This window comes from Pyxicephalus adspersus, chromosome 4 (genome assembly GCF_032062135.1).
Source record: "Pyxicephalus adspersus chromosome 4, UCB_Pads_2.0, whole genome shotgun sequence".
Taxonomy (NCBI): domain Eukaryota; kingdom Metazoa; phylum Chordata; class Amphibia; order Anura; family Pyxicephalidae; genus Pyxicephalus; species Pyxicephalus adspersus.
In genome coordinates, this window is record NC_092861.1 from 146,766,279 (window position 1) to 146,785,686 (window position 19,408).

Sequence of the window (19,408 nt, forward strand, 5' to 3'; positions counted from 1 at the left end):
GCTAGTTTAGTGCCATCGTTGGAGAACTTGCAGAACCACACTTCGTTACAGTGTTCTGTAAGGACTTGTTGTGTGAAACATGGGAACTGTTTTCTTAAGAGAAGAAACACAGAAGTGAAGAGTTAAAAATATATATATATATATATATATATACATACATTACACATACACTAAAAAAAGAAAAAAAAAAAATATAGTCTCAACATTTGTTCATCCTCCGCCTGATACTGCCAGCTCAGCCAAGAATAAGTGTACTTTGCTAACACCTACTTATGGATGTAAGCAGGCAAATCAGATAGATTTCCAATTCAAAGTAGATGGAAAGTAACCGAACAACATTTTGTGTGTCATAAATAATTGTCCTTTTTCATAAAATACTTAACCTCCCCCCATATGTTGGTAAATCTGTGTGCTGTTGATCGGCAGCAAATTTATAAATCAATTCCTGACTATGCATGCTTCAGAGATGGCTGAACGCCATTTCTCAGAGTGGGTTTTCAATGGCAACAGCAGCAAACCATGTTTCTTTATTTATATTGAAAGGGCTACTTGTTATCTGCAATAGTTTTTTGGAGTGAGGGAGACCCAACAATTGCCTACCTGCTGCAGACGTGATCGATGAGCAGGGACACAGAATCCAGGTTATTGTCAAGTTTTGTGTTATGATAGAGGCACCGGTCCCGCTGCAGCTCAACCGCTTGACGAAGCAAAGTTTGCAGGCGTCGGGGAGGCAGCATGACCGAGGGTGGCAAGTATGCTAGGGAAAGAAAGAAAGGCATTATATATATATATATATATATATATATATATATATATATATATACACAGATGGTATAAATATCTTTCCTGACAATTTCTAATAGGTGTCTGTGTCAGCTCTGTACATGTTGCTGGCTTCTAAAGACCTAGACAAGATAATATTAGGCTGTGTGCAGGAAATTGACATTTTGCTATTCATTAATAGATTACAGCTAGCTACCTGTGTCAACCCACCACAGGCTTAAAAAGGTGTGCAATTCTGGCTGATCAATGGGTCATTTTCTGTATTTGAAGGGCCCTTAGAGGGATACAATCTGGGACATTTTTTTTATTTCACATAACACCTAATTTACCTAAACAGATCATTCATTTTATTTATTTTTTTCACCCTCTTTAAAACATTTTAAACTGACCCATGCCAGATATTTCGAAATCTCTATTTGGCAAAGAGGACTATGTGAAAGTTTACCAAGTCAAAGCAGGTCATCTCTTCACTGGCAGAGGGTAAAGCAGTAAACTTTGTTCCTGTACCTCACCTAAGTGGGACCGAGGGAGACAGTGTGACCCTGTCCCTGTGAGGTCTGTACATGTACCCAGTCATATGATTATTTCAGGACAGGAAACCATAGGCGGCAATAAAAAATGGTCAGAAAAACCGGATCTCTCTCACCGTTTCAAAGTGTGTTTTGTTAGAAATCTTACCCAAGAGGATGATTGAAAACAAAAATAAGTGCAAAGCTCTAACCTTTTCCCACTCTAGCCAAAATATAATTAAAAGTTGTGGCAGAAGCTGGACTTTTTAAAGCTGAACTACAGGAACAAAAACTTGAAGTTAAATAAATTTTTCGATAGCCACAAAATGGTATAAATACACTGTGTGCACCAAATGAGTTTCTGAACCCCGATATTAAATTACAAAATAGCGGAGAGATGCCTGTGCAAACAGTGAAGCTGAGGTGGGTCAGTCCACTGCAGGCTGCCTGCAGGAAACTACAGGAGAAGTTGGATACAGGACCAGTAACCCTGCTCACAGAAGAGCAGCAATGACTAGTCTTTAGACAATAAGCTCCTCTGCACATAGGCAAAGTATCACAGTAAAATGGTGGATAGCTGCACAGATCTGGGAGAAATACACAAAGCACACCAAGAGTCAATTAAAAAAAAAAGCATGGCCCTTGCGATTAAATATTATTGTTAACCCCTTAGTTCAGCAGGAAAGCAATAAATGGCAAGTTTAACCAATGCCTAAACACAGTACTTACTCTGGAGTTTATCGAGAAGTTTAGAGCGTGATACCGTCCCTTTACCTTCCCATTCTGCTTTTGCACGCAGGTCTTCTGCATGACTACACATTAAATACCTGATAAAACAAAATACGTGTAAGATTGTGATTTCTCAAAACTCTACAGCAGAAGTGTCCACCTTTGTCATTCGTTTGGTTTTGTCATTCAAAAAAAAAAAAAAAAAAAAACTGCTATGGAAAGATTCAAGTGGCATGTTTAGTAATTTGCAGTGCCAACATTGTGAAATTAACATTGCGTGTTTGGAATGCAAAAGCTACTAACTTAACTTACGCCACTGATCGCAGCACGCCCATGCATAATATGCCATGTAGTCAGATATAGCACTAAATCCTTAAGACAGCTACAAACTACCATAAAAAGACAGAGGGATCTGAAGTCACTAAAAAGGTTTGCTAAGGAGTTTCTGTTGACGTGAAATGCAGCCCCTACAGTGCCTGGTTTGCAGGTAACAACATATGAGGTGAATCCGTGTTTCAGCAAAACAGAGGTGCCGTGTAGATATCCACAAAACTAATAGAAGAACTACAGAACAAGTTTAGAGAATGCTGTTGTAAAATAACAAAAATAAAAAAATAGTAAAATAAAAAAACAGTGCTTAGAATAAGGAACCTGGCAGTTTTATTATTAGGTTTTTGTTCTTTTTTTAAAGCATTAGGTCCAGAATTCCCCTCATTCCCTTCTTTTAAATGCTCAAGACTGCATACACACTAAAGGAAAGGACAAAAGCGGAACCAGCTAATCAAAATGTAAATTAACTTGCTGTGGTTAATAACAAACATGTTCGTACTTTATGTAGTAGGAATAAAAAAAAAATAAAAAAAAAGATTAAACAAAGTCCTATAATTTGGTCCTGTGAGTTCAGATAATATTTTCAACCAGGTGCAGGAAGCTTTGACAATTGATCTGAAAAGTAAACTTCAAGAGACTGAGGAAAAGACTCCCACTCTTTCTATGGATGGGCTATGTGATGAGTTTTAATGTGATCGCTAGCCAGGATAATCTTCGGAACAATCAGGCCTTATGTAGGAGGCAGCAAGGACGGTGTGTGTATGGAAGTCTCTTCTGCATTTCAAACATGGGAGCAATACATTATTTCAAGATCAAAAAGAGCAATGTAAACAAATACAGCAATGACTAATGAACACAGCAGGTAGACCTCTCACTGAAAGCATTTCAAGGCTTCATTTTCAATTTTCATTGGATTGTTTACAACGATTTAATGCACACTATTCTGCAGCATACCGGATTACTATTACAACCTAGTATGATTAAAACTATAGCTATCCTTTTGAACAATTTTAATTGTAGGGATATAATACACTTACGCAGCTAGGTACTGTGGTGTAAAAATTACTATAATAGCACAAACCCTAATTGGTGTAAATAAAATGTACACATAGTCCCATGGAATATCACCTGCTAGATTCACATTTTAGATCACCTTCTGTTACATGTTGAATGCTGCGTTGTGTTGCTCAGACCTTGTCTATACACAGAGTGCAGAGCTGGCAAATGAACAAACAAGACCGGAAATGACCTCTTACCCACTGAGGACATGAATCCTCTCTGTATTGTATTTCAGTGGTGTCAGCTCACAGCGTAAGACCTGTAGTGCTTCCAGGACTTTGCCATCTTCCAAGTATTCCAGGTACTTCTGCTGCAGCAACAAGAACTTCATCCGCTAGTGGAAAGAGGGACAAGGTTCAATAATACAAACAGCAATGCAAAATGAATAAGTTAGGTTCATCTATAGGAAGCGTGCAAGCTACATTTCAGAGAGAATGCAAAGCAGGATAACGTGCCTAGCCTCAGAAGTGCTTATGCTACAGAGTTCATGTCAGTTTGCCCATCCTGGACAATAAAAATAAAGTCAACCTTTAACTATATTATGCTCGCCTCCAATGCTACTTCTGTAGCTACCACTGCAAACCTTGTGCTTCTGGAATTAAGAGGGGGATTCATCATGTAAATACCTACCATAATGTAGAGCTCAAGCCTAGAAACCAAAGCTAGGCTTATGTACTGCTAAATGACATGCATTTTAGGTGCAGAGGGATAGACCAACTAGGTGGTGGTCAGAGGTGTGGGTCTTTACAATATCATTTTACCCTGAATAAGTAGTGTCTATGTATATGTAATCTAATATGCAAGTGAAACACTTGCAGGTTTTTACTACTGCTCCCCCTAATGTCTTTTCGTTCAAGCATCATCCAGTATCAACATCTACTTTGTAAAATATTAGATTTCCCACTGATTACACAATAATGTAAATTCCTAACTTCTTTATATAAGCAAACTATGTGTTCACTTTGGAGCTCATTTAATAAAAAAAAAAAAAAAAAATTGTGCCCATGCTGATCAAAAAAAAAAAAAAAAAAAATTGTGCCCATGCTGATCAACAAAAACAAGGACATTTTTTAAAAAAAGTTAATTATCTTTGTACAATGACAGCCTTATTTATAAAGTGGGGGATAAACATTCTCCACCCTACAGATAGCACTCATCACTTCAATACTGGTAAAAGCCACAGGCCAGAATAGAGATTTGAAGGTTTTGCTTCTTATTGCCATTTAGAAATGTAGGCAAGTGTAAAAAAAGCACAAATAAGCAATCCAAACTGAACAAAAGGAACAAAGTCCGCTTTCCATTACAGGGTTCCACAGTCTTCCTCCTCTCCTCTCCCAGAGATTATCTTTGCCCATCTGATTTATTCCTGGAACTCGCTAGGATTGCCAGGTTTACCCAAGAGTGATCAGGCAGGTAAGACAGATAATTAAAGAAGCAGACATTGCCTGTCTTTACTGCAATAATGACCGGCCTGATCGAGCATGTGTTAACGTGAACTTTAGCTCCACTTTAAGGGTAGCATTCTCTGTTATTGTGCCTCCTTACTACTATTTTCTTTGTGAGCCACCCCATCACCAGACCATTCATTTCAAACAGAACTTTCCCATTACAATAGGAAACCTTAGGCTACGTATTCATGTCAGATGATTCTCATACGATAATCGTCTCAGGACTGGTATCAGACGAGAATCTGGTGTGTATAGAGCTCATCGTTCGGACGGCTGTTCTGACGGATCCACGGATGACGAATGGTCATAATGAAAGTGAAGGAGAGAGCACAGTGGGGTGCCGCTCAGTCGTTTTTTCCCCTCCCCTCTGCATAGAACCTAATGGCACTGTATGTACAGCACTCGTTCATGTATCATGCAGTCTTTTGTTGTCAGAAAGGACCTTGTGTGTAGGTAGTCTTACACATTTTTTTTAAAGCAAATAATTTATGAATAAAAGCCTTCCTTTTGCATGCACATCAAAATCCTTGAGACTGCTGATGTGCACCACGATCTTAGATAGGATATAAGCAGTCCCAGCTGACTTGGATAACCCTGAAGTGATACTTTATAGTACCGTGTTCTTCTTCACTACTCCCCAGCAACTACAAAAGTTATGTAGAGAGGAAGAAATGGATGGTGAAGCTAAGCCAGCACAGATTAAACACTGCTAAGGAGTATGGAGTGCATGGCAAGTGGGAGCCGTACCAGGGAACTGACTTCCTAAAGTATCAATTTAAAACCTGAAAATCCTTAGTAACAGGGTCTTTTTAAAGGACAACTGCAACTTCAGTACTTTAAAGAACACATAAGCTAGGAACACACAAGCTTAGATTCCCAAATTGCATGACTTCCCATTCCAGTGATCTTTATGGATTGCCAATTGGCTTGACTCATCCCACACAGCTTTTGCTGAATTGCACAGGACACAAATTAACATCAGGAGAAGCTAACCATCATAACACCAGTGTGATGCGAGTCCTTCACTATAACCAGGTTGGTCCTGGTATCTCTAAATTGAAGAGGAGGTCAGGGAACATTTAATGCTGCCTGTCAGGGTTTTATGGATCACAAGACCAGCTGAATGAAAATGACAAACCTTCTCGTACGTAAATATAAACTTTTTACTTGCAAGCATGTTCTTCTTTAAAGCAGAAAACTTTTGTAATTCGATCACCCAATAGCACAATATACACCCTTCTGCAGGTCTGCTTTTTTCCCCAAATTTAGAATTACAATAAAACATTATGTTAGCTTATCACGGACGAGCATAAGGACATGGGAAATACTGTCCAATCAGGGGTGAGAAAGATGGCATGGGAAGCTGTATTCTGCAAGAAGTGTTCATGTTCCCCATATGTGTAGTGTGGATAAATAAATAACAAGGTAGAATTAAAATCTTTATCTGTTAATAATGCCAAAGGACTGCTAAGGTTATGCAGGCGTTCACCTAGAGATTGGTAAAACTCATAAACAAGGTCATTCAATATTTCTTGGAGTTCTGCATTGCTATTCTCTTGTGTGTGATTTACCAGGGTTGCTCGGCCTTATTGACATACAAGTTCAGACAATTAACCAAGTCTTCTGATAATGAAGTTAGGTAATAAGTCTGAATGTTCACAGTTCACGTTAAACATCGCCAATTTAAACATCTTGTTACAAACTCTGACCCATCACATGGCCTCCATGAACGTTTCTGGTTTTGTAGCTTGTATACCGACAGATCTCAGCAAGAGAAAACAAAAAAAAAAACAAAAAAAACAAAAAAAAAAAAAAAAGACCTTGCATCATTCCTACAGCTATGAAACAAAAATATTTTCAGGCATCTAAGAATCTTTGGCAACATATTATAAGGGTAATTTTTAAGCCACGCAAACAAAACAAATGAAAGGCAACTTGTTACAACAGCCAGGACCTCTTTCCTTTATTTTTCCCCAAATAGATAGCCATACCCACGAAAAAGAGTTAGGTAAAAGCCAGAATGTGTAGGACACATCGCCAGAAAAAGGGTAAAAGCAAGACTATAAATAATTTTTATTACCACACACACTATTTAAATAGCACCGACCCATTGCGTAGCGCTGTACAAAGTCCATGGTCATACGGAATTGCGGTCTCTCATGGGGCTCACAATCTAATGTCCCTACCATAGTCATATTGTATTTAGTATACTCTAATATCAATTTTTGGGGGGGAAGGCAATTAACCTAACTGCATGTTTTTGGAATGTGGGAGGAAACCGAAGTACCTGGAGGAAACCCACGCAAACACGGGGAAAACCTGCAAACTCCATGCAGATCCTGGCTGAGATTCAAACCAGGGACCTAGTGCTGCTAAGACCAGATTTCTAACCACTGAGCCACCGCGCTGACTATAATTGCTGCACAATATCTGCAGAAGAGACTAATTTATAGCCGTTACTAGTAGCTAGTGATTATATTTTGAAATAAACATAATTGTAGTTCACAACTTTCTTAATGAACTCTGCAAACAAAGTAACTTTTATTGTCTCCCATACGGATCTATGTTTAAAAGATATTAGAGAACAAGATGGAACGCAAAAGGTTTTACCCGAATGACGTCCGTAGTGGGGCAGGATGAGGAGGAATGTTCACTCCCCGAACCCCCAGCAGCTGGACGACACGTCTGTAAAGGAGGAAAAAAAAATATATCATTCCATATCCAATACTTTTCATTGAAGTGAGACGTCCCAAATTGTAATAGATTAATAAGATTGCATTTTGTAAAAAAAAAAAGATATGCTGTTCCAGACAACATATTGCATGCTACAAAAGCCAGGTCACATATTATCAGTGCAAGACCTCTGATGGATTTAAGGGTAATAGGGTAAAAAAAAAACCTTTTTGTCCAAAGATGTAAAATGTTTATCCCAAAGCATTTAAATATAAAGCAATACATATCTCAGCTATACTCAATATTTATATGAATTAATTCTTGAGATTTGCACAGCCAGTCAGGGGAATTCACTTCCCCGTTACATTAAAGGAATACAACAGTCTGTAATTACACAGATTTTTGCATCAACAAAGCAAGCAGCAGTATTTAGCAAGCTATGACACTTGGTTATATGGCGTGTAGAAAGGGCTCTCTGATATTCCTTCTTAACACCGAATGCCTCTGTGGCTACTGAAGCTCTTTTTAGATTGTGGAGAAAAATATTAAAGAAGGATTGTAGTGAATGAGAATAACTACTAGCAAAAAGGCTGCAATATGTGCTTCATGCTGTGCGTGCCCAGCTCAGTGTACCAGCTTGGCACGCCTTGGGTGCCAGGATGAATTTACTCCCCTGTGCATGATTGGAAGTTATGCTATACCAGGCTGGATCAAAACAGCCAAACATGCTGAAACCAGAAGGCGACCGGGCAATGAGATCAGTGCCAATGAGGGAGAGAGAATACATCAGGTTACTGGAGAGTAAGTGCAGCTGACTTTAGTTGAACATGATCAGCCCATCCATATATATTTCAATAGGCTTCAATCGTTTCTCTTTTAACCACAAACAAGCAGACTCTCACAGCAATAACTAGGTGTGCTTTTATTTACTGGCATTCGCTCCAATCCAAAGTAGAAATGTCAGCACAATATCAGTGAGTAAGGGCCCCATGGAAGCCGACTAGCCGAGGTCAGGGCTGATAACAGACACCTTGAAGGGTTTTGCCTGGCAGGACCTTTGTTATACATTTGTTTTAGGAGTGACTATTAGCTATTACAGCTCTGCTACTTCTGCTTTGACAAGAAAACAAAAAAAATCCGAATTAGGGTTACACGTAAGATTGAAGACTCAGTAGGCCATCCTTCCTTAAAACACTTTATTCTATTACTGAGGATCAGAAAGTGCATATTGTTGTGGAATATATACACTTGTCTTCCACCATATCTGTGAACTTTGTAACTTAGAAATGTAAATATTACTTGAGCAACCGAGATTGCAATTAGTCCTTTATGGTGTTATAAAAGTTGACCCTAAACAAACTTGTTAATGGGTCATCAAAATGCCTTTAAACTCTGAAATTATAACCCACCTATATTGAAAAAAAAAAATAAGAGACCTGGACTGGCACCTGGTGCAGCCCCTACTTCTCCCTGTACAAACTTTAGCGATATAGGACCAATATTATTATTAAACAGGATTTAACCCCAACATATTATGCAGCGCTGTACATTAAATGGGGGTTTCAAATGACAGACAGTGACACAGGAAAAGGAGGAGGAGAGGACCCTGCCCCAAAGAGCTTACAATCTAGGAGGTGGGGGAAGTATCACACAACAGGAGGGGAGATATGTAGTGGGGGGATCTCCTCAGCTATACACAGCTTCCTGAAAGCAACACCTGCACTCCACTCAATAACCCCTATGCAAGCACTGTATGTTAGTCTGGAGCAGTGCAGGTTCTTAGGCAGGCTGCATTTGTCCTAGGTAATGCACACATGTGATGTTGATCCTCCATAATTGAACAAACCCAGTGATTAACCCAGAATTTAGTTTAAGCTGTGGTAAGAAATTATAGGAGGGTGGCAGCCCCTGTACTGTGACCCAAATCTTTAATAATCACCAACAGCCGGGTGGTCACCGAAAAGTGCCAGGTGGTGCACCCAGCTAAAAGGGGCTGGGGAGAACACTGAAACAAGTGAATAAAAGAGGTGGCCCAGGGACAGTCAGGCTGGGGATGAATAAGCTAGATGCTAAACATTCTACAGGAAAATGAAAGAAAAAGAATTATGACTTCTTGCAGCTTCCAATGAACACTGTGGGAAGCTTACAGTATGCAGTGAAACTAAAACAATTTCAATTGAGGTAAAGTCGAAACTGTGCAGAGTGAAGGCAAGACTGGAGTTCTTTAACTTGCAATGTAATATTAGATGAAAAACATAATATTCTTGATTCTTGTAGGGGGCAGCAGACTGGATGAAAGCTGTCTGTAATTTACAGGGAGGGGCGACAAACAAACTGCATTGGGAGTTAGCAGAATAGACGTTTTTTTTTTTGTTTTTTTTTAAATAAGTCTGCTTCCTTGCCAGCCCCCCACCACCTAAACAAATAGGCTGTAAATGAAATGAAGGTCTCATGTAAGCTTACAATGGTTTACCTAAAGCTCCCCCATAAGCAACTCCCAGCTTTAATAGCATTAGCTTAGCAAAGTGTTTGGAGAGATTTATTAACACATCATAAGCACATCTGTGTGAACAGAATCAAACAGTCACTTCAGCTTTGTCTTCTAGACAATGAGAGTACCACTACTTTGCCTTATTGCTGCCACTTGGGCATGCAAAATCTTTTAAGAAAGTCCTAATGCAATCAGCGCATCCTTGCAGTTTTTAAAGTAGACCTAAATATGTGAAAAAAATGTTTGTTTTTTTTACTGTAAAAAAAGACAGGCAATGTTCCGTCTGCTATAAAGTCAACTTACCTGCCTGCACACTGCACACATGGAGCTCAATACCAAGCATCCCCCCCGGCTGTTGGAAATAAATGATCTGCCCTGGTGCATAGTAGAATTTTGTCATTTTGATCCGGCCAAACAAAACGGTAAAGATTCAGACCTGTAAAAAGATCAAGTGAAGATGGCGGCATGCATTTTTTTAAAAAAATGTGATCAAGTAGGTAATTTTTATTTTTTTTTATTGCAGAAGTGACAATGCCTGTCTCCCTTCTGCAATAAAATACCTGCCTGATAACATTTTCTTAACCTCCCCAGCGGTAACCCCAAGTGTGACTCGGGGTGGAAAAAAAGATGATGAAGCAGTACCCCGAGTCACACTCAGGGTAGGTAAACCTATGGAAAACAATAGTAAATAAAGCGCTTACCTGATCCGCAGGCGTCCTCCATCGTCCTTCGCATCTTTTGGTTTCCTCCGGCTGGCGTCTTCTGCATTCGATGAGTCACGGGGGGTTCCGCTCGGGGCGGGAAATTCAAATCTGTTTGTATTGCATTCAATACAAAATAACTGTATTGAATGCAATACAGTGGATTATTATGTGTAAAAGCAGTACATTGTTTTTCATGAACATTTTACAGTAAAATTTTAAAATTTATCATTTTGATAATTGTGATTTTGTAATTCTGCTTTAAAAAGCCATCCCAGCCATAAAAAGGTGATGTTCACATATTTTGAGGTTTGTACATTGCCATTTAATTGATATATGTACCAAAGGCTACTTTATATTTGTTATTGGTTTCTCGTACGTCATATATAAAAATAAAATTATAAAAAAAAAGCCATCCCAGGATGCAAAGTTTTGGCGCAGGTATATTTACTGTACCTAAGCGAGGTAATGAAAGCCTGAACTATGTTTTATGTTTAATCTTGAATTTTAAAACTTTTTATTACCATCAATGCTGTCACAGTGGTTGGTAACCGGCACAATAGCAACCTTTTAATTTTTAGTATTTGTACTAAACCAGTCTTTGTTCCCTCACAGGGCAGCGCCATCTTTTTTTCCTATGCTTTCTGCTTGTGATCTTCAGTCACCTGAACTTGATATGCCAGGACGACGCAACTCCCTTGCAGGCATGTGGGGTTTCATTTTTTCCTGGCATACGCAGAGAAAGCCGGATATCCTGGCAACCAAAGCAGACACTGTGCATGCGCAACTCTGAGCGCAGAAGCCCGGAGCAATCAAGCAGGTAAAGGGATTATTGCAGAAGGAATATCATATCGCTTGTTCTGCAATAGGGACCTGCCTGATCATGCAATGTAAAAAGTTCCTTTAATGATTCACCTGCTTTAAAGCACGGCAATAAAAGAGGATTAATAAACACAATTAGTATTTATTTTAAATTCACCAAGTTTAAGCAGCTTTGCTGGAACTACCAAACAAAGCCGAAGGTTTTAATTTTTTATCCAAACCAAAAAGATGGTCAAAGAGAAACATTCCATTTCAGAAGTCTTGGGAACAGAGGTAATTATATCCTGACCTAAGAAGCGTTTGACCGTCTCACATTACACAGTGTCTGCATTGAAGGCATAAAGATTATGGGCCTCCGTCTGTAAAAAATGACTTGGAGTACGGACAGGAAAAAAAAAAAAGCTGGAGGAAATTAAACAATTACCCGAGCCAAACCACAGAGACTAGAACGCTAAAAATACAGATGAGTGTTCCGCACGGACCAAATGAGATGTCAAAAGGGCCTTCTTGTTTGTTATGGTTACGACGACACCATGCTTTTAAAAGGCCGCAATTGACAAATGTCTGTGGCGTTACCTCACTTCCTGTGCGGGTCTTCTACCCCCACCGCACAGGAAGTCGATCGAATGTCAACAAAACAAAACAGCTGGAAGCCAGGCTGGAGGGCAGCAGTCAGCTGATTCCTGGATTCAAAACAAACCTCAGTGAGGGAAAAACAAATCTGTGCTGAAAAGTCAATAGAAAAGTGTAACCATGAGTCATAAGTCTGTTTCTAAAGCTGGCCATACACTGGCCCATGGGTTGGTGACCAGTTTAAGGCTGCAATAATCGTGAAAGATCTTTTCCAACAACAAAACCGCACGATGCATGAACGAGTGCTGTACAGTGTTGTTCTGCTCTATGTAGAGGGGAGAACGACAGAGTGGCACCTCGCTGTGTTCTCTCCCGTTTACTTTCATTGCAATAGTTTCTAATCCATGGATCCGCCAGGACAGTCGTCCCGTTGTACACACGCCAGGTTTCCTTCCAATATCAGGCGATTATTGGACAAGAATCATCGTTATTCCCTAGATATCCATCGCTAACCACCATGAACATTTAACTTGAAGAACAAATGTGTGCAACTGGAAATGCTGCTTAACAACTACCAGCCAATAGGAGCGCTCCCTAATGTTTACACGAGCAGCATATAGTTGTTAATGTAAACAGACGGAGGGCTCCCATTGGTGGTTGTCAGGAGTGCTCACTGCAGCTGTATAATTGATCAAAGAAGGGAATTCCCTATCAAAGTTTGATTAACACAATCAAATAATATAGAACACCATTTTTTTTTAAATCTATGTTTATTTAAAACCTATGCTCCTCTAACAAATTTTTAAGGTATGGTTAACATTAGGGAATGAGTTGTATCACCTTATCTGGCCAGTAATGATGACCATTTAACCTTTGTGAGTGCCAGCAGAGGCCATTGGCTGGCAGGTTAGAAAACAAGCGCCAGTTTCTACCAAATCCTCCTGCAGAGCAAACTTCTAAGCCTCTCCCTGCTCTCTGTACTCCATTAAAGCTCAATGGTTATAAAATACAAATTAATGCAGCTCAGAAATAAATACATTACATCAAATACTTTAAATGTCAGCAGTGCAAGTAACTGGATTTAATTTTCCATATCAGCCACTTGCAAGCTTCTGTACAGAAGAGCTTGGAGAGTAGGAGGGAGAAGCAGAACAATGAGCCAATCAGTTGAGCTGCAGTGCCTCTGGTGACCTCAAGAGACATTGGGGAAAGGAAAGAGTAAATAAAAATGACAAAGATGAACTTGTTACTACACTACAGCACAGTAATCATGTCTCCTACCCTGCCATGCAAAGCTGGCGTTCACATTTTAATGTCCCTACCAAGTAATATGTCTTTAATGCAGTCTAAGGTCAGATTTTTTTTTTGCCAAGTTAATTAACTTAACTGCATGTTTTTGGGATGTGGGAGGAAAGCGGAGTACCCAGAGGAACAAACTCCATGCAGATAGTGTCCTGGTCACAATTCGAACCTGGGACACAGCGATGCAAAGTGCTAACCATTGAACCACCGTGTGTGAATAAATATATATATATATATATATATATATATATATATATATATATATATATATATATATATATATATATATATATATATATATATAGCCAACATATTCCACAGCACTTTAAAAAGTCCATAGTCATATCATTGTATGTGTGTACATATATTTTATTCCATCTGTGTATTCAAACTTTTGAATCAACCCTATTGTGACCATTCATACCAAGAGGCCTGGCTACACTTTATGGTGCCAGCATGCACTGGTTACCTTAATAATTTGCACATTTAAAATTTCAATTTTGTATTTATTATTTTGAAAGTGCAGCTGTACCTTGCAAATGAGCTGTTAAATACATGCCATTGCAGATAAATTAGATTTTATTTTTTTGCATGAAGCCTTCCAGAGGACACCATGATCACAATATTGGGGGTGACAGATTTGGGTTAAAAGGTCCAACAGTGCAGTAAAAGGAACTATCGCAGCAGGAGAGGTGAAGTGCTATTAATACACTTCTCATATGAGACAGTTTTCCACAGAAACAGAAGGATCACTAATGTGATTTGGCCGCAGCAAAAGGTACGTCTTACAGCGACGACAATGCTAAGCAACCATTGTGCAGCTATCAGTTAATAAGTGATTAAAATGTGCAAGGCTTTGTAAAATCAAGGACAGTATTTATCAAAGATGCCCGTCACTCTATTAACTGCAGGTAAAGAACACAGAAAAGTCAATCTTTTTTTTTTTTTATTTAATTTATTCACAGGGAAAAAAAAAAGAAAGAAGAAAAAACAAAAAAACAAAAAAAAAACAACACAAAACACACCACAACATAACAAAAAGTTGGAAGGTGGCTAATCACAAAACCTATTTGAAGCATTAACAGATTTGATGACCACACAGGGACACGGAAAAAAGGTAAAGACAATAAGCAATCACAAAAGAACCTGCAAGCTCTAGAAAAATGGATGCCCAGCATTTTTGACAATATTGTTTTTAGTGTGGGGACAAATCGCTAGAATTAACCATACACATTTGTACTGACACAATGAGTGCGAGTGTTCTAGTAACACAAAAGGACTGGGGATATTCTTTTTTATGACAGCAAACTCATTTTACACCAACATAGATCATTCTGCACAACCTTGTCATATGTTTGGTCACATTTCTGGTAATGTGTCTTTACATTTACAAATGGGAGAACTAAAATCAGATTTAGCAACAACACTTTATAATAAACCAGCAAAATGCATTACTTGTTTACAAACATTGAAAATCTTTCCCTCTGTTCTGTAAGTGTCTGAGTGGACCCACAAATACCAAACTTAAAGGAAGATTTAAAGCGTACATATACTCACAAAATCAACTTTTAGTTATGGATAACATTCAGCTTGCTTTAAAACATACATGAAAAAAGAGCTCTAGCCACACCACCAGGTCACTCCATCGCCTAGGCGGTGAAGTGCAACCAGGGAAATGCCATCCTTGATGGGAGTGTTTCTAATCCACTCCTATGCTGATTTTTTTATTCTTTCCTTGCCTGGGACTTTCATGTCACAAATGGGACTGCTCAGTCTGCAGCTACTTCCTGCTTCTTTTCAGCTTGTGAGCTCTCTGTGCAGAGGGCTCCAGCTAGTGAGGGACTTGCCAGTCACAAGCTGGCCACTTCTAAACACTTCATAAATCAATATATTTTTCATGGATACAAGCTGACCCAGCCAGTGCCACCAGGGAAGACTGACATTTTAGTGCAAGTACGAAGAGATTAATAATTGAAAGACTAGTTTTTGGATTTAGTTCCTCTTTAAATAAAAAGCTGGTGGATAAATTACAGAACAACTCAATGCTCCCAAAAGTCTGGCTTGAACTCTGCCTGTTTACCTGATACTGTTACTTAAGATGACCATATGCTCTATTCGTTTTTTTTTTTTTTTTTTTTTTATTAACCAAAACTAAAAAAAGTAAAAACGCAAAATCGATCGTGTCCTATCAAGATTTCTCTTCATTTCCTGCTCCTAACACACATTACAAAGTAAAAGAATATTCCCCCAAGTCTAGACAATCTCTCAAATTGTTGTCGCCAGAACAGATTTCCCCCTCAACTCCTGTTCTTAAAACAGAAATAAAAAAAAAATATGATTTACTATTACTTTCTGTACCAAAGAATTGTCACCAGGACCAATGGAGAATCACCGCAGACGTGACAAAAGATCACACCAATTTACCTTCAGGAACCTTACAAGTCTAACAGTTCAGTACATGCTTTGTTGAACAGTACCAAGCCCTGATAAAGAGGAATCTTCTGAAACCACAAAACGGGTTGGGTTTACACAATACAAGAGTCTGAATAAAATTAAGTCTTGATTTTCTAAGCTCTACCATGCCTGTCTACTGGCAACAGAAACCCACACAAAATCCTCATATTGGTCCATCAGCAAGCAGGGAACACATACATAGCTTTGTAGGGGTAACTAATGACAAAAAAGCTCTCTGTCTTTTCCTAACCAATCTTCCTTTCCATCAAGGACACATAGTAATGTCACTGCTTACAGTTCTGCAATTTTGCTTTCCTGGATAGTTTTCTACCAGTAAAAGCACCAAACACCAATAGGCAATACTGACGTGAGGAAGCATAGCCATCCCTCTATCAACATGGCCACTATATTATACAGTGTAGGAAAATAACAGAACCCGTCTGTTGGGGACAAAAATGCTGTAAAATCCTAAACAAAATCAACAGAAGTGAAAGAAAATCACCTCTTAGCTGCCACCCAACTAGAGCTCTTTTTCTGGTGACCGTTATTATGATTAACCAGTATTTATATAGTGCCAACATATGCAGCGTTGTACAAAGTCCATAGTCAATGTCACTAGCTGTCCCTTACAATCTAATGTCCCTACCATAGTCATATGTCATTAACACAATCTAAGGACACTTTTTGGGGGAAGCCAATTAACCTAATTGCATGTTTTTAGAATGTGGGAGGAAACTGGCGTACCCAGAGGAAACCCACACAAACACGGGGAGAACCTGCAAACAGTGTCCTGGCCAATATCTGAACTTGGGAACTACTGCTGCAAAGGCCAGAGTCCTAACCACTGAGCCACCATGCTGTCCACAAAAAATCTGGACTACCCATCATTTTCTGGACTGGCAACAATGGTCAAAAGAACCAAAAGGATGTTTTACCCTTGAAGACAGCAATAAAAACATCTTATAGAGGGTTTTAATCTTTCCTCAAAAAAATGTATCCAAAATAAAAAGCCAAAAAAGTTGATAGGCGGTCATTTCGTACCACAGATACCGTTTGCAGCACCGGGCATTCAGCCATGGTTACATGGGGCAGTGACTCCAGCCGACTTGCTACTCTACTCCAAAGTTGAGTGAACTTTCATCTCGGGACTGAACATTTCATATTCTTGTTTAAATCCTCCAAACCTATAACATTTTAAGTGCGCTCATAACATGTACACCTACCCTCTAGGGGAATGCATGGCACATTTTGAGAAACAATGATGTATTCCCAGCTGCTGTACTGCCTACCAGTATTAAACATGTGTGTTACTATTCTTAGCACACATCATACAGTCTGCAGTGACTAGTACAGGCCTGAACAAACACAGAAAGCCTTGTGTCATGAATCGACCTTTGGAGGTTAAGCTGGCAATGGTTAGAGTACAATCAGACATGGGAACATGCAGCTTTTTGTTTCAGTGTCTGCTCACTTACAAAAACCTACCACTGTTTCCAGTAATTTACTAATCAAATTATTAAACAATAAAGTAAATCCAACCTAGGGTGCATTTTTAATATGCTGCTGTATGTTAGAAGTGAATTTATAATAGGCTGCCTTAACATAACATATTACCTCTCATGCAGTGCAGTACAGTTGAGGCCTTGGGCAGTTAGTTTCCATAATGGGCAAGGAAGATAGGCATTGCTGGAAACTGACTGGAAAATCTCAGAGCAATAATGAATGTTTCCGATAGTAAAAAGCTTCCATTATATATGTCTGCTCATAATATTGTACCCCTTAGGGGACTGCCAGCTACAGCCCTTGGCCCATTCCTTGCTTTTTATCAAACCTTAGGCTGGGTACACACATGCAATAATTGTCGATGGAAAGGATCTTTCACAATGCTTGTCAACGACAAAAGACTGAATGATGCATGAACGAGCGCTGTACATATAGCGCTGTTCTGCTCTATGGAGAGTGGAGGAAGGAGAATGATGGGGGCAGCACCCAACTAAGCTCTCCCCTCTTTAGTTTCATTATGATCGTTCCTGGATTCGCCAGGACAGATCCATGAATGATGAGCACTGTACACACGTCAGATTTTCATCCGATATCAGCCCTGAGGCGATTATCGGACGTAAATCATCTGACGTGTGTACGTAGCCTTACCCCGAAGGTCCCTGCATGCAAAGTGCTAGCTGATACTGAATGCTTAAATGCAATTAATTTGTAGGCACTGTTGGGTGAAAGGATTTCCTGGCTCAATGGTGCCTACATAGCTTAGGACATAAATTTCCCACAAGAGAAGCAGTGTGGGACATGCAGCATATTCAACCATAGCAAATCCTTATAACCACTATCCTCAGCATTGGTGTTCAGTGATTGCCCAATTACAAGGACACTGTTGTAATCATTGACATTTAACCCACCCCCTAGTGACATCAAAGACTGAACAGTCCCTCTAGATAAGGACAAGCCATTCAGTTAGCCTAATGAGCATCTACAGTATTCTCCCCAGGCCCTTTTAGCTGGGCGCACCACCCAGCACCCGGATGTTTTTGGGTGGTTACTGAAGATTTGGGTTAAAATACCGAGGATACCACCTGCCTACAGCTTCTTCACACCCAGATAGAAAAAAAAATTCTGGTTTGAACACTGCATTAGCATGAATATAAGCCGAAATCAGCAATAGCATGTTTAATATTCCCTTTACACTGGAGTCTTTTAGTAAATTGACCCTATCACTAGACCATCAATCCTACAGGTTTATATGTAAATGTATCATTTTTTTACTTGTATGAACCTTTAAAGGCCTCCTTTATGTAGGTATCCAAATGTCCTGAGAATAGTACTGGGTGCCTCTATCTTGGACGTGATGTTAGCAGTTCCAGCAAATAATACTTCTCACTGAATAACATGCTTTAGTATTTACCTTTGCTTGTATGCAGCAAGGTGAAGGGGAGAGCAGAGGAGCTTGGCCAGCACTTCCAGAATTTTAAGCTGTAGACAAGTGGAAGCCCCTGTATTGTCACCCAACTCTTCAGAAATCACCCAAATACAGCTGGGTGTTCACTGAAAAGTGCTGGGTGGTGGGCTTGGCTAAAAGGAGCCAGGGAGAACACTGAAAAGCGTATTGACTATAAGATGGCTGGAAGGAGGAGGAACTGTGGCTGTGCTGGGAAATCCTCTCTCCTCAAAGTGGTCCCAGCATATATTAAAAATCTTAAATGAATAGTATAAGCCGGTGCAAGTAGGCATTTAAACTACATGATTTTTTGTACAACTTTTTAAGCTAACAACAGGTCTCAAATAAGATTTAAAAAAATGACATTTACAAGACAAATTACTCAATTACAATAGGAGAAATCTGAGCAGAAAAGAGACTTACCATAACTGAATGAGGAGTGTGCACTAAGGACTTCAGTTCATTAAGATCGTTCTCCGCCTGCAAAGATCAAACCAAAACAGCTTCAGAGTGTTACCAAACATTCTCACCACAACAAACACTTCCTTATATATAAAGCATCTCATATCAATATCTTATCTGTGCAC

The 19,408-nt window shown here is 39.3% G+C and overlaps 1 protein-coding gene across 1 annotated transcript in view; it reads right to left on the bottom strand.

Moving 5' to 3' along the window:
- WDR26 (WD repeat domain 26) overlaps positions 1–19,408 on the bottom strand; it is a 49,101-nt gene that overhangs the window by 16,432 nt on the left and 13,261 nt on the right. The window contains exons 3-8 of the mRNA XM_072409912.1: positions 19,245–19,301; positions 7,469–7,543; positions 3,608–3,744; positions 2,022–2,119; positions 601–757; positions 3–93 (exon numbers count right to left, since the gene is read on the bottom strand). Coding sequence (XP_072266013.1) covers positions 3–93; positions 601–757; positions 2,022–2,119; positions 3,608–3,744; positions 7,469–7,543; positions 19,245–19,301 — 615 coding nt within the window. The remainder of the gene's footprint in view (positions 1–2; positions 94–600; positions 758–2,021; positions 2,120–3,607; positions 3,745–7,468; positions 7,544–19,244; positions 19,302–19,408) is intronic.